The 15,908-nt window shown below is 44.9% G+C and overlaps 1 protein-coding gene across 1 annotated transcript; it reads right to left on the minus strand.

Moving 5' to 3' along the window:
- Window positions 1-247: 247 nt before the first annotated feature.
- Window positions 248-8,581, minus strand: LOC144604758 (uncharacterized). The gene is made up of 2 exons (XM_078419389.1): window positions 8,345-8,581; window positions 248-1,479 (listed from the first exon to the last, which is right to left on the minus strand). Exon 2 carries the CDS (start codon window positions 1,427-1,429, stop codon window positions 248-250), a length of 1,182 nt encoding a protein of 393 aa, XP_078275515.1. The 5' UTR covers window positions 1,430-1,479; window positions 8,345-8,581.
- Between the last annotated feature and the right edge of the window lie 7,327 nt (window positions 8,582-15,908).

Below are 15,908 nucleotides of genomic sequence, written 5' to 3' on the forward strand. Positions count from 1 at the left end.
AACGTCACCCATTCTTTCTCTCCAGAGATGCTGCCTGTCCCGCTGAGTTACTCCAGCATTCTGTTTCTACCTTTGATTTAAACCACCATCTGCAGTTCTTTCCCACACAGTCTTGCAGTAAAACCAAATGGCTATTCGGAAATAATTCAAATTGTTATTTGGTTAAGTGTCACAATAGTGTTCAGGTGAGATTTTCTGCCATTAGATTTTTATTAGTCATTAATAGTTAGTTATTAAACTGGGAATGTTACTTGCCTGTTGCCCTTTCTGGCTGTTCATTGACCTTCATTTGGTGAGGTTGGTTGGTTGGAGTAGAAGAAAGCAAAGTTATGAATAAATAATCCAATCTCCCTTTGTCAGGAGAGCTGGCATCGTGTGCTTTGCTGGTTGGCGTGCTTCTTCCCAATCTCTCACTTGGAGCCGCAGTAGAATCCAACTCCACCTCTTCGTTGAGCTGGGTGATGCCCAAGGATGTTGCTTTTACTGTTGACAACCCATGGTTGGATTTGTCATTGGCTGATGTGACCGTCTGATGGGTAATACCTTTTGAGGATGGATTCAAGATCTCATGTGTTAGTTCAGTCACTGAGAAAAGTACAGATTGGTTGTTGTCCCAAAGATCAGAAGCTATTTGAATTGTTGGCTGCATTGTGGTCAGCACCTCAGCACTTTGAGTGGTGATGATTGGTCTTTCTGTGGCTGTTCCTTTCCGAGAACCAGGAAATGTATAGATTGGCATCATTGATCTTCCCTGTGGGGACTCACGCGTGGTTCCCAGCGTCGCTGGATACATCAGGGATGAAGGTGACAGAGGCGAGGATCCAGCCAGATGCAATCCAATTGTGGACAGGTTACGAATGGAAATGTCAGTGGGATTACTGAATTTGTTCACCACTTCTGGATGACGAGTAGGAATGGCTCCTCTAAGACCTTCTGTGACAACTGGGACATCTATATGTTTTTTGTTTGAAAACGTGGCAGCTTCCAGCTGTACAGCACTTCTGGGAGAGCCAATATCATCTTGGTTGAATGATTCAGCATTTGCAGAGATATTGTCAGACTTTAAGTTGATGTATGGTATCGACAATGGCTCTGCACTAGTTTCCCTTTCAACTGGTGGCATCCAAGACGTCAACAGTGGACTTGTACTAGCCTGCCTTTGTGCAGGCAGTGTTGACATCTGAGAGTGCAGCAAAGGTTTGATGTTACTTTCCGTTGCTGGAGGCAATGCAGATGAAGCCAGAGGTAGTTTCAGTCCAAATCCCTGATGACTCGTGGTGCTTAACCGGATGAGACCAATCAAATCTGATTGAAATGATGGACTGGTGGCCTGAGGTACCTCATGTTCCGTAACTCCCTCTGCTGCAGTTTTTGATTCCATCACGAAAGATGAAATAACATGCACAAAAATAATGCTGTTGGAGAGCATCTTGATATTCTCCAGGCACTCCGTGAATTTTAGAATGGTAGTCAGAAATCCTAAAAAACAGAGAGAGATTTGTCAAGGAATGCACTAAGTTTCAGTCTTCTCAGCGCCGGCTCACGTGTAAAGAATTAATGGCAATATTTGGGAACAAATAAGTGAAAGATTTTGTGTAGGAAGGAACTGCAAATGCTGGTTTACACCAAAGTTAGGCACAAAATGCTGGAGCAACTAAGCGGAACAGGCAGCATCTATTGAGAAAAGGAATGAAGGACGTTTCGTGTCGAGACACTTCTTCAGACTGGTGAAGGATTTTGTTCAGTGACCAACCTCAATAAAAACTTAGAGGTTGCAAATCTCTCCCAATCTCAGCTCTGTCAAAAATGGGTGTTCCATTACATTCAAGCATAAGAAGAAATGTAAACCAACCAAGCAAAAAAGAGCCTTTCCAGAAAGTCTGGTCATGTGGCTGAGAGGTGAAAGGTTGGATTAGGTTTCTTGTGGCAACTTCTGAGGCTGGGCAGCATTGCAAGAGTTCACTGCCTAGGTTCATGCATGGAAATCTGGGTGAGGCAGTGAAAAGCAGGGACCATGCACTTACAGGTCAGCTAACATCAGCAAAAGCTAATGTCATCCCAAAAAAACGGTGCAAGGAAACAAACTAAAGAAGTAATTCAGAATATATCTTTATAACTCAGCATTTGCCACCGAGAGTAGTTTGGTTACAAACACGTTATTCTTCAAATTAATTTTAGAATACTCATATTTTTAGCATTGAAGACCAGCTATGTAATTAACTATTGTCACTTCTCAAGCCAGCAGTCTGCCGCATGTTCATTCCATTTTGGGTTACTGAAGACTATCCTTCAAATCAAAGGCCAATTTACAGGAGACACAAGCAATTACTTGTGCTGGAATCTTGAGCTAAAAGCAAAATACTGGAGAAACTCAGCAGGTCAGGCGGTTATTGTGGTGGGAAATGGACAGATATTTTGTGTCAAGATACTTCTGAAGGGTGAGTTTCTCCGGTAGTTCGTTTTTGTTTTGCTACCTTCCAGGATTATCCTAGAATTATCAGAGATGACAGATGAATCTCCAACACAATGTTGTGAGCAAACCCCTGGAGTAAAGCAGAACCATGTTGAAAAACAACACTTTCTTTTATTGGCAATGAGATTAATAGAAGCAGGCAAATATCTGTTTCGCTCACTGTGGAGAATAATGCTAACAGTAAGTGCAGTCTTTGTTTTCTGATTGATGAAAGTAGAGCATGAGAGCATTGGCAGGTGTGTCGGGATAGAGTGATGGGAGGCAGGAGATCATGTTATACATACCTAAGAAATACATCTATCCAACTCTGCCAACCTCTGCCGTGTTAATCATCGAACATAGAACAAACAGTACAGCCTCTCAGCCCCCTGCCCAAACACAATGCCAAGATAAAACTTTCATCTGCCTGCACATGATCCATTCTCTGCATATCCGTGTGCTGTCTGAAAGCCTCTTAAACACCACTAACGTATATCTGCCTCCACCTCCACCCCTGGAAGCGCATTCCAGGCATCCACTACCTTTTGTGTAAAAAAGACTTGCCCGGCACGTCTCTTTCAAACTTTGCCCCTCTCACCTTGAATCTATACCCTCTTGTCTTTCACATTTCCACCCTGGATGTCATGGATAAAAATCAAATACCAGCCCAAGTGAGCAAATTCGCCACACTAACTGTTACATGAAGAGCAACACTCAACAGACATACACACAAGCATTTAAATACTTGCACGTGGCTTTGTATAGAAACATAAAAAATAGGTGCAGGAGTAGGCCATTCGGCCCTTCGAGCCTGCACCGCCATTCAATATGATCATGGCTGACCATCCAACTCAGTATCCCGTACCTGCCTTCTCTCCATACCCCCTGATCCCTTTAGCCACAGTTTTCTTCCTACATCTGAATTACTTTTCCTGCTTTAACTCACTTCTTTAAACGTAATTTTTTTGCCAAAACTTTTGATCGTCTCTCCTAATATCTCCTCGTGTGGCTCAGTGTCATATTATGTTTGATAATCGTCCAATGAAGAGTATTGGGATGATTTACTGCATTAAAGCATCTGAGTTACTCCAGCATTTTGTGTCTATCTTCGGAGTAAGTATAACTTGCCTGGGAGTGGTAGGGTGCCTTGATTTCCTTCCTCTTCAAACTGTATTCCAGACTCTGTCCCCAGACTCAAAACTAAACATGGAGAAGCAGCGTTTAGTTTTTATGCACCACATATATAGAACAAACTCCCAGAAAACTGCAGGTCCGTTGAAACTCTCAGTTCTTTTAAATCGAGGCTGAAGACTTTTCTGTTTGATGCTGCCTTTTATTAAATCAAATAATTATTTATTTCTTACACTGCATTGCAGCTTTTATTCTTGTATTTTATACCTGTCTTATTCTATTTTAGCTTGTTTTTATTTTCTATTCTCCTTAATGACTGCCTTTAATTGCTTTTAATTGCTCTTTAATGTTTTATGTAAAGCACTTTGAATTGCCTTGCTGCTGAAATGTGCTAAATAAAAAAAACTTGCCTTGCCTTGTATTGGAAAAGTCTAATTACTTTACATTAAGAATGCAAAGGAATGCAAGACACAATTAACATCCATGTTACGTTGGAAAGAATAACATTATCATTGACTGTCATGATACAGGATTCAGTGTTTTAGGTCTAACAATCTGGCCATTCTCTCCAGGGTATTGGTGGATTGGCAGTGACATTTCCATCCCGTCTGTGCAGATTACCAGACATTCTGAGGATACAGATTCTACATTTCTCTTTGCAGTTTTTTTCCACTGCGACACAGCATGTGGTATCCCAGGCAGATTCCAGTTCACTGGCCTTCTGAATAACATTACAACTAAGCTCTCAGGAGGCAGGGACAAGTCATAGGGCTTTGAATTTGATTTGGTACAGTATAAACACAACCAACATACAGCAACATGCGTTGGCAAAAATATCCACAAATGTGTTCACTGAAATGAAAAAGGAAATGCTGGGAAAACTCAGCAGGTTAGGCAGCATCTGTGGAATGAGAAACAGTTAATGTTTCAGGTTCGAGAACCTTCATCAGGGAAGGAGAGAAACAGGTTTGTTTAGGCAGCGGATAAAATAGGCAGGTGGTATATAGTGAATATCTCCAATAAGATGAGAACAGTGATCTAATGTAGCAATTAAGAATAAATTGAGCTGTTTTACCTGTGTAATGTTGTTAAAAAGGTAAAGGTTGTGGGACATGGCGAGCAAGCTGAATTGTACCAAAAGAAAAATAAATAAATACTGAGCCAATTCCACTCCCACTATGACTTTGATACCCATTTTGTTGCCTTTATTTGTCTTCAAGTTAAATGTTAGCAAAACCCCCCAATAAACGGACTTTCACAATTGATTCTGTACTGCTATAAACCATGTCCCAGCTTGACTGAGTTTGACAACGTCCAAGATGCAGCTTGTCGTGGTCTGTGTAATATTGATCTAATTCCAAAGCTTCTGCAACTTATTCCAGAATTTGTGCCTAACGAAGCTTGAATTTAATGATACTCAAATAGGGCAGTGGAAGAGATATCTGCTGAACATGCTGTATTATGCATGCCCATTGCAATGATCCATAAGGAACTGTAGAATCAGTATGTGTTCAGAATGCGTGTTAATGTACGCTGAATGATTGGAGGTGTCATTGGGCTCAGCACTGCTCCAGAAAGGACAACCTAATTCTGAGGCATGGTAACACAGTAATTAGACCCTGTTATTGGTTGTTGTCCATGTGAAGTTTGCACATTCTCCTTGTGATTGCAGTTGCTCTGATTTCCTCCCACATCCCAAAGATGTGCTGGTCGGTGGACTAGTTGGCCAATGTAAAATTACATATGCTTGACCCGCTGAGATACGCCAGCATTTTGCGTCTATCAATGTAAAATTAGTCCTGGTCTGGGCGGGTGGCAGAGGAATCAGGAGAGTTGACGAGCATGTGAGAGAAAAAGTCACCTGGGAATAATTGGAGCACTGGATTTACGGAGTTGCTCTGGGAGCTGACATGAACTTGATGGGCTGAATGCCCTCACTTGTTGTGAAAAATATGAAATTGCTAAACACATCAAAAGCCCACAGATCACAGAAATCAACAATAATGTTTTGGTAAATTTGTGAGTTGCATATTTATGCAAAATATTTTATGTTGCGCACAATATTAAATGGAAGTTGTATTTTGCAGGACAGGTTCGGAGGTGGTGGAGATAATGGCTGGCTGGTATCACTCCCTCCTGAACAAAACGTGTATTATATTGCACTATTAATGGAGTCAAGCCCAATGGTCTTTGTGACCCCCACCTCCCTGTAGAGGTACTGCCTGCCTCCGTTCATCTTCTGATGAAACACATTGCTTATGTCACTATACCAACGCATGGATCAACAAAAGTGACGTCTAGATGAGACGAATAAGTGGTGTACAGTCTCATAGCCCATCTTCCTCTTTCGCTCGAAAGGGACACCCAAACATCCAAGCACGCTAAAATACCTGGCATCATATTTTGCCACAGGGCTTTTTATTTTAGATTGCATAGTCTATGTGGACCATGGCAACACTTGGAAGGAGTGGGATGATGTGCAGATCCTTTTCCTTCCAACACAACCTTTCCAAATATACCTTCGACCCCGCAAAATCAATTTTTAGACTATGAAAGGCAGAACGCAGACCCATGCTGGCCTATTATATGATCATGTCTAGCACTAGAAAATGGAATGCATTCCTAGTACATCACAAAATGTACAAGGTGTGATTAGCAAGTATGCAGATAACACAAAAGTGGGTGGCATCATAGATAGGGAAGATGGTTATCAAAAATTGCAGCAGGGTCCTGATCGGTTGGGCTGGTGGGCTGAGGAGTAGTTAATGGAGTTTAATGCAGGCAAGTTGGATTTTGGGAAATCAAACCATGGCAGGACCTGCACAGTGAATGGCAGGGCTCTGGGGAGTGCTGTAGAGTAGAGGGATCTAGGAGTACAGGTTACAGTTGTACAAGACATTGGTGAGGCCACGTTTGGAGTATTGCATTCAGTTTTAGTCACCCTGTTATAGGAAATATGTCGTTCAGTTGGAAAGGGTGCAGAGAAGATTTATGAGGATGTTGCCAGAACTCACGGGCCTGAGCTATAGGGAGAAGTTGAGCAGGCTAGGACTTTGCGCCTTGGAGCGCAGGAGAATGAGGGGTTATCCTGTAGAGTTGTATAAGATCAAGAGGGGAATACATAGGGTAATTGCAGTCTTTAACCAGTTTAGGGGAATCAAAAACCAGAGGACATAGGTTTAAGGTGAGAGAGGAAAAATTTAATAGGAACCTGAGAGGCAACATTTTTCACACAGTGGCTGGTGGGTATATTAAACGATCTGCCAGAGGAGGTAGTGGAGGCAGGTACTGTCACAATTTTTACATGGACATTTGGACAGGTACATGGGGTAGGATAGGTTTAGAAGGACACAGGCCAAACACAGGCAGGTGGGACTAGTGTTGATGGGGCATGTTGGTCGACATGGGCAAGTTGAGCCAAAGGGTCTGTTTCCATGCTGTACGACTCTAAGACTCTATTACACCAGCTGGAGGCACAGTGTGAGCATGGAGAGGGAGGTCAGCCTGCTCTGTTGTAGCTGGCAGTGGCTGAGGAGAATGCTATTCAGGGGAACTGACTGCTCTTCTTCAAATGGAGCCTCTGGCTCTGGAATGCCCAACTAGACAAGCAGACATTTATCTCAAGGGGCTCAATGATGAAAATGCCTTTTTAATTATTTTAAATGATTTTCAATGGCAATCCTCAAATCTGTTTCAAAAAGGCCAAAGGCAATATCACCAAGAGCTCAAAATTGGAGTGTTAATTACTTTTACCATGCAAACATGCAACATTACAAGCACTGTATAATATGCTAGTCTCACTAAAGCTTCGAACACGAGTATTATTGTGCAATGCGTGAACTAACATTACTACCCAAAGCTTCAACATTAACCAGTATCATTTAACAAGTTAACTGGTATCACAAACAGTTTCGCCAATATAACTAGAATTGTATAACGAATTTACAGCAATCACCAACCAACATTCATTAAACTGTGCCATTAATCAGCAACCAAATCTCCAATATAACTGTCTTTAATGTGTTAACTGGTATAGCATCAGCCAATATCACCCGCCTAACAAGGTTTAATAAATTAAAGACTGCATAATAACAATGTTAGCTGACTCGAGTCACAACCGACGCTACAATCTCACAAGGATTAATGGATGTGTTCACCACTGTTACCAGTTGAAGGACTAATGTGTGACCATTTAATGTGTCGAGTAGACACAAAAATGCTGGAGTAACTCAGCGGGTCAGGCAGCATCTCTGGAGAGAAGGAATGGGTGACGTTTCGGGTCGAGACCCTTCTTCAGATGTGTCGAGTAAGTCCGTTAACCGAACGGAAACTGGTTAACGAAATATTTAACTCTCGGCCAGAACAGTGAACTCCTCTGTGAACAGGATTATCTGCATTTAAAGCTCCGGGACTGTCTGTTCGTTATTTTAACTAAGTTGAACCAAAATACCCGGCAGATCCGCTCTGTGCTCCCGTTCAAGAGATAAGGACTCGAGGCCAAAGCACACAAGAGCATCTAACCCCGTGCCTCAGTTTCTGTCCAATTTCACTCTGTCCGGCAGTGAATTGTTTGGGAGACATTTTTAAAAAAAATAAACAGAAAGACATTGGCTTGGTGCTGGTCAGTGATCAACCTGCGTCAGCGTGGGTCAGTATAACAACTGAAACCACACACCTCCATCCCCCCAACACTCCAGCTCTCTCGCTCGCTCTTAACTCCGCAGCGCAGGTATGCAATGAATGCCTGAAGATCTCTACTACCTTAGCCCGGGATCCGCAGACGTCTCTTGCGAAAATGCAGCTTCCTCTGGGCGCCAGAGTACAATAGGCGAGCAGGCTATTCAGCTGTCAAAAACAGGCGCAGAGCCCTGGGGGAAGAAAGAGGCAGCGAGAAGGAAAAGGGAGGACGGGTAACGGCAGCCCTTTGTGTTTATACCAGCCAGGACAGCGAGCCCGCTTGGTGTCAGGCTGGAGGAAGAGTTGGTGCGGGGAGGGCGGGGGGTGGGAGCCAGTCTGTTGTCTACAGCCACCGTGCAGGAAACGAACGGCTGGTGCCATCGGAATCTCTGGAGCTCGGCCACTGACAGCTGCTCACAAATTCGGAGCACTCCGGAGTCCATCAAATCATTATTTCCCCGCATTATTGCAGCGAACTGCAAAGAAAGAATCTGCTATGCGGCGCTTATCACTTGAACGCAAACTCTTAAACCGTTTCACATGCAATAGATTCTGTGCGTTGCCCACCTCGAAGCCAGATCCCGCCAATACATTCCAGATAATCATTGATAATTATACTTTTATTTCGCAAATCGTATCTGCACATGCACCGATTAACAATAACTCACTTTTTTTATTATTATAAAATACTCTCATTGCTCACCCGACCCCTCCAACAGCGAGTGAAGTAGAGTGTTTCTCTCTCCATCGATGCTGCCTGACCTGCTGAGATTCTGGTTTTATTTCTGATTTCGGCAATGTGGGCAACGGGATGAGCGATTCACACGCCAAGCAATGTGTTTACAATGAGCGATGTTGCCCAATTGATAAACATTGGCCAGGACAATAGACAATAGGTGCAGGAGGAGGCCATTCGGCCCTTCGAGCCAGCACCGCCATTCAATGTGATCATGGCTGATCATTCTCAATCAGTACCCCGTTCCTGCCTTCTCCCCATACCCCCTGACTCCGCTATCCTTAAGAGCTCTATCCAGCTCTCTCTTGAATGCATTCAGAGAATTGGCCTCCACTGCCTTCTGAGGCAGAGAATTCCACAGATTCACAACTCTCTGACTGAAAAAGGTTTTCCTCATCTCAGTTCTAAATGGCCTACCCCTTACTCTTAAACTGTGGCCCCTTGTTCTGGACTCCCCCCAACATTGGGAACATGTTTCCTGCCTCTAACGTGTCCAATCCCTTAATAATCTTATACGTTTCGATAAGATCTCCTCTCATCCTTCTAAATTCCAGTATATACAATTCTGTCTGTCAACCAATTAAGGACTAATAGGAGAATTCCCCATATGATTTAACAGGACATTTCGGAAGGATATTTAGTATTCTCCTGGCGAGAAGGTGGGCTCTTGGTTTTGGTTAATACAAAACTCGGCACGGTAGCGCAGCGGTAGAGTTGCTGCTTTACAGCGAATGCAGCGCCGGAGACTCAGGTTCGATCCTGACTACGGGTGCTGCACTGTAAGGAGTTTGTACGTTCTCCCCGTGACCTGCGTGGGTTTTCTCCGAGATCTTCGGTTTCCTCCCACACTCCAAAGACGTACAGGTATGTAGGTTAATTGGCTGGGTAAATGTAAAAATTGTCCCTAGTGGGTGTAGGATAGTGTTAATGTGCGGGGATCACTGGGCGGCACGGACTTGGAGGGCCAAAAAGGCCTGTTTCCGGCTGTATATATATGATATGATATGATATGATATCGTCCATGTCCTGACATTCCGAAGCCGGTGAATGGGGTTTGAAACATACCATATTGTTGTGAAAGGATCAAATTTGCTACAGATCACAGGTCAGCTGAGCCGAAGACCCGAGGAACTCACAGCTGATTTGATGTCGACCAATAATAACATTCCCATCCACCAGTGAGATGAGGAGGTACAAAGATCCAATGGAGGCGTGTGAGACTGTAGAAACAGGAATCTGGAGCTAAAGCGGCCAGGAGATGCAAGAACACGCTTTGCCCGCTGAGGTCTTTCAGCCTGAAGATCCAATTCCTTGTAACTGTTCAATGACCGTGAAAATATCGGAGGTCAGGGAGAAGATGGTGAAAAAAACAAAATGCCAGGGAGACTTCCCACTTTGGTGTCCACTGCACCACTGGATAGTCAAGCGGCTTCCAATCAACTCACCATGAATAACCAACGGATGAACGACTGCCGCCGAGAGAGGAGCAGCCGGGCAGAGCAGTCAGTCGTTTGGGAGTCTAGGTAATAGCAGGGAGATGGGGTTTCTCTAGGGGGGTTGGGGCATTGTATTACCTGGGTAGAGTGATTGGCTGGGTTATCCCAGGGCCGGACCAGCAATGAGTCATATCAAACCACAAAAAGCTGGAGTAAGTAACTCAGTGGGACAAGGAATGGGTTATGGGTGACGTCTCGGGTCGAGACCCTTCTTCAGACCCCCATCTCCCCAGTGGCATTGCTCACCCTCCTGTAACAATCCCACAACATCACACCCCCTGGGAATCAATCAGTGACTCTTTGTAGAAACATGGAACTGCAGATGCTGCTTTACAAAAAAAAGTTACAAACAATAGACAATAGCTGCAGGAGGAGGCCATTCGGCCCCTCGAGCCAGCACCGCCATTCAATGTGATCATGGCTGATCATTCTCAATCAGTACCCCGTTCCTGCCTTCTCCCCATACCCCTGACTCCGCTATCCTTAAGAGCTCTATCCAGCTCTCTCTTGAATGCACTCAGAGAATTGGCCTCCACTGCCCTCTGAGGCAGAGAATTCCACAGATTCTCAACTCTCTGACTGAAAAAGGTTTTCCTCATCTCAGTTCTAAATGGCCTACCCCTTATTCTTAAACTGTGGCCTCTTGTTCTGGACTCCCCCAACATTGGGAACATGTTTCCTGCCTCTAACGTGTCCAACCCCTTAATAAACTTATACGTTTCGATAAGATCTCCTCTCATCCTTCTAAAGTGCTGGAGTAACTCACTGGGCCAGGCAGCATCCCAGGCAAACATCTGTAGGTGACGTTTCGATTCGGGAACCTTCAGACTGGTAACTCTCCGTTATCACACCGCACTTGTAATGAAGGCGGGTAAATATCCCCACCTGCTCGTCCTTAGTTGAGCCATGAATCAACCACTGAGTTGAGCCATGAATCAACCCAGAGTCAGGAGGCCAAGAGTGTCGGCATTGGCGGGCAGAGCTACCATTACACTGTGTTGTCCGGGATCATGCACGTTGTTAGTGCCAAGCTGTGGAAATGCCACCGGCAGAGAGAGAAGCGTTGGGTGCTTGTCTGTGAATGTGTGTGCGATGGGAATCGTGGCATTTATTCCTCAGCACTTCCACGGTGGATGGGAGATGTCGAAATAACAAGACTACTTTCTGGGACTCGTGTGATCTGCCAGGCGCGCTGTGACCCAACTTCCCATCGCCATTTCCCCCCTACTCCAAACACACTGTTGTCCGAAGGCAATGTCCCCGTCACTGCTCGGAATACCATCAGCTCGCTGAATGCCCAACGTGATGTCCTGGGACCGCCGGTCCGAGAAGCTGGGATCTAACCCAGAGCCACCGCAATCAGCTTTCAAATGGTGAAAATTCAGATTCATCTCTCCTACCGTTTCCTGAAGGTTTCCCTTCAAGAAACTGTCTGTCCAACTCCAAAACCTACCTATCTCAAAAGTAACGTATCAGCAGGGAGCTGCCTTCGTGTATAAAATAACGAGACTCAAGAAACACGCATCTCCTTTTCATTTGTGCAAATAGAAAACAGAAGGCTGGAAGAACTCAGCTGGTCAAAAGATGTAAGTCGATGTTTTGGGTCCAGACCCTGCATCAGGATTGACAAGGGACAGGAAGGATAGCTAGTAGACAGCAGGATGTGAGTGGGTGGGACAGAGGCAGATGGGCAGATGGCACCAGGTGGGGATGAAGAGGTGGGAGGGATCAACAAAAGGGAGAAAAAGGATGAGAGGAGATCTTATCGAAACGTATAAGATTATTAAGGGGTTGGACACGTTAGAGGCAGGAAACATGTTCCCAATGTTGGGGGGAGGGGGTCCAGAACAAGGGGCCACAGTTTAAGAATAAGGGGTAGGCCATTTAGAACTGAGATGAGGAAAAACTTTTTCAGTCAGAGAGTTGTGAATCTGTGGAATTCTCTGCCTCAGAAGGCAGTGGGGGTCAATTCTCTGAATGCATTCAAGAGAGAGCTAGATAGAGCTCTTAAGGATAGCGGAGTCAGGGGGTTATGGGGAGGAACGGGGTACTGATTGAGAATGATCAGCCATGATCACATTGAATGGCGGTGCTGGCTCGAAGGGCCGAATGGCCTCCTCCTGCACCTATTGTCTATTGTCTCTAAAACCAGGTGGGCAGGTGAGTGTGTGGAAGGAGAACACTGGAGGATGTGGGTTGTCTGAAGTTAGAAAATCAATGTTCATACCATTGAGGTTTTCAGCTGTCCAACCCGAATATGAGATGCTTTTCTTCCAATTTGTGGCTGCCCACTGTCCCACCATCCACACCTCACATAGTCCCACCATTTCCCATCTGGTTCCATCCCACCCCTACATATTGCTCCACACTGGCAATCCTTCCTGTTCCCTCTCAGCCCTGTTGCAGGCCTTGACTTACACCTTTCACATCCTCTGATGCTGCCAGACCCACGCGAGTTTGTCCAGCCTTCTGAGCAGATTCCAGCATCTGCAATCTCTTTACGCTTCTTTTCGCTTGTAGCTTGACTATGAAAGAGCTGCTGATTCTATCTGCAGGGGATCGAGACATATGTGATTGGAGTAGGTGTAAGTCACTCAGCCCATGTCACCAGCACTGCCATTCAGCTAGATTATGGGTCATCTATTTCTACACCACTTTTCTGCCCTTTCCCATATACATTCATGCTTCTAAAATGCTGTAATCTATTGATTTCAGCATTTCAGTAACGAATTGCATGCATCTAGTTTATAATCTGTGACCCCCTAAATCTAGATTCCTAAATCAAGGGAATTATGCTCCCTACATCTGTCGTGTTGGGGTCATTAAGCACTCTGCGAATGTCTGAATGTCTTCTAAACTCTAGTTAATGGTGACTGAACCCTCCCAATCTCTCTTCATGTGGCAGATATGACATTCCAGTAGCCTGTCTGGTGAATCTTTGCTGTACTCTTTCATGTGAAGGGCTTACTTTATGGATAGAAAGTTAAATTAAACACAATGTCTCAGTTTAGTTTATTGTCACGTATACCGAGGTGGAGTGAAAAGCTTTTGTTGCGTGCTATCCAGTCGGCAGAAAGACCAAGGCCATATTTAATAACGGTAAGACATCTTTATCCAGATACTCAAATCCTCTTGCAATAAAGGCAACATGCCACACGTCTTCCTAAATGCCTGGTGAACATGCATGTTTTCTTTAAGTAACATGGTACAAATACATCATTCAATCACCAACATATTTCCCAATTCTCACCATTTATCTCAATACTCCGTTTTCTTCTTTCCTCTGTGGACGTTGATAACCTCATATTTTTCCATTGAATGCCATCAATTACATTGTTGCCCTTTCTCTTAGCTTATTTATATCCAGAAATAAACCAGTTTAGGCTTGGAAACTGTACTGGTAAGTAAGTGGTGACACAATTAATATGAATGAGTTAAACCGACAATGTTAATGATACAATCACGCCAGTAAAAAATAGAGTTTGTTTCACCCCTGACAATATTCCATTAAAGCTACTTTGAATTCTCCTCACTACTCACATTCCCACGTAGACTTGTGTCGTCAGAAAACTTAGAAATGTTACATTTAGTCTCCTCAGCTAAATTGCGATCCAGATTGTGGATAGTTAGGGCCCAAGCACTAGGCACTGCGGTACACCGCTTGTAACAGCCAGGCAGTCTGAGAAGGAAACTTTTATTCCTACTCTTTATGTTCCATCTATTAACCAACCGTCAAACTACACTGGTAAATCACCTCTAATTTTGCTCTAACCTTGTTCCTCAACCTCATGCATGGGAGCTTACAGAAAATCTTCTAAAAATCCAAACACCCTTCATTTACTCTACCAGAATAGGAAGGGACTGCAGATGCTGGTTTACACCAAGGATAGACACAAAATGCTGAAGTAACTCAGCGGTACAGTCAGTCTAACTGTCCCCAATTACACTTTATCCAACGGGATCCCACTACTGGCCACATCTTCCCATCTCCACCTCTTTCTGCTTTCAATAGACAATAGACAATAGACAATAGGTGCAGGAGTAGGCCATTCAGCCCTTCGAGCCAGCACCGCCATTCAATGCGATCATGGCTGATCACTCTCAATCAGTACCCCGTTCCTGCCTTCTCCCCATACCCCCTCACTCCGCTATCCTTAAGAGCTCTATCCAGCTCTCTCTTGAAAGCATCCAACGAACTGGCCTCCACTGCCTTCTGAGGCAGAGAATTCCACACCTTCACCACCCTCTGACTGAAAAAGTTCTTCCTCATCTCCGTTCTAAATGGCCTACCCCTTATTCTCAAACTGTGGCCCCTTGTTCTGGACTCCCCCAACATTGGGAACATGTTATCTGCCTCTAATGTGTCCAATCCCCTAATTATCCGCAACTCCCTGGTCAACTTGTCCCTTCCCACTCAAACCACCCCCTCCCCTTGTACTTTCCCCTGCAACCGCAGGAGATGTAACACCTCTCCCTTTACCTCCCCCCTCTACTATCATATCATATCATATATATACAGCCGGAAACAGGCCCTTTCGGCCTTCCAAGTCCGTGCCGCCCAGTGATCCCCGTACATTAACACTATCCTACACCCACTAGGGACAATTTTTACATTTACCCAGCCAATTAACCTACATACCTGTACGTCTTTGGAGTGTGGGAGGAAACCGAAGATCTCGGAGAAAACCCACGCAGGTCACGGGGAGAACGTACAAACTCCTTACAGTGCAGCACCCGTAGTCAGGATCGAACCTGAGTCTCCGGCGCTGCATTCGCTGTAAAGCAGCAACTCTACCGCTGCGCTACCGTGCCGCCCTACTCCATCCAAAGATCCCGACAGTCTTTTCAGGTGAGGCAGAGGTTCACTTGCACCTCCTCCGCTGTATCCGCTGTTCCAGGTGTCAACGTCTGTACATCGGCAAGACCAAACGCAGGCTTGGCGATCGTTTCGATGAACTCAGTCCGCCCTAACCTACCTGATCTCCCGGTTGCTCAACACTTTAACTCCCCCCCACCCCCATGCCCAATCTGACCTTTCTGTCCTGGGCCTCCTCCATTGTCAGAGTGAAGCCCAGCGCAAATTGGAGGAACAGCACCTCATATTTCGCTTGGGTAGCTTACACCCCAGCAGTATGAACATTGACTTCTCTAACTTCAAATAGCCCTTGCTTTCCCTCTCTCTCCATCCCCTCCCCCTTCCCGGTTCTTCCACCAGCCTTACTGTCTCCGACGACATTCTATCTCTGTCCCGCCCACTCCCCTGACATCAGACTGAAGAAGGTTCTCGGCCCTAAACATCACCCATTCCTTCTCTCCAGAGATGCTGCCTGTCCCGTTGAGTTGCTCCAGTATTTTGTGTCTACATTTTATCTCTGTTTGCTTTGTTGTCACCTCCTAGCTAACAATGATCTATTCT

Source organism: Rhinoraja longicauda, chromosome 23, assembly GCF_053455715.1.
Source record: "Rhinoraja longicauda isolate Sanriku21f chromosome 23, sRhiLon1.1, whole genome shotgun sequence".
In the NCBI taxonomy this organism is placed as follows: domain Eukaryota; kingdom Metazoa; phylum Chordata; class Chondrichthyes; order Rajiformes; family Arhynchobatidae; genus Rhinoraja; species Rhinoraja longicauda.

Excerpts from the sequence above, each read along its gene's own strand:
- LOC144604758 (XM_078419389.1), bottom strand. The coding sequence starts at position 1,429 with ATGCTCTCCAACAGCATTATTTTTGTGCATGTTATTTCATCTTTCGTG.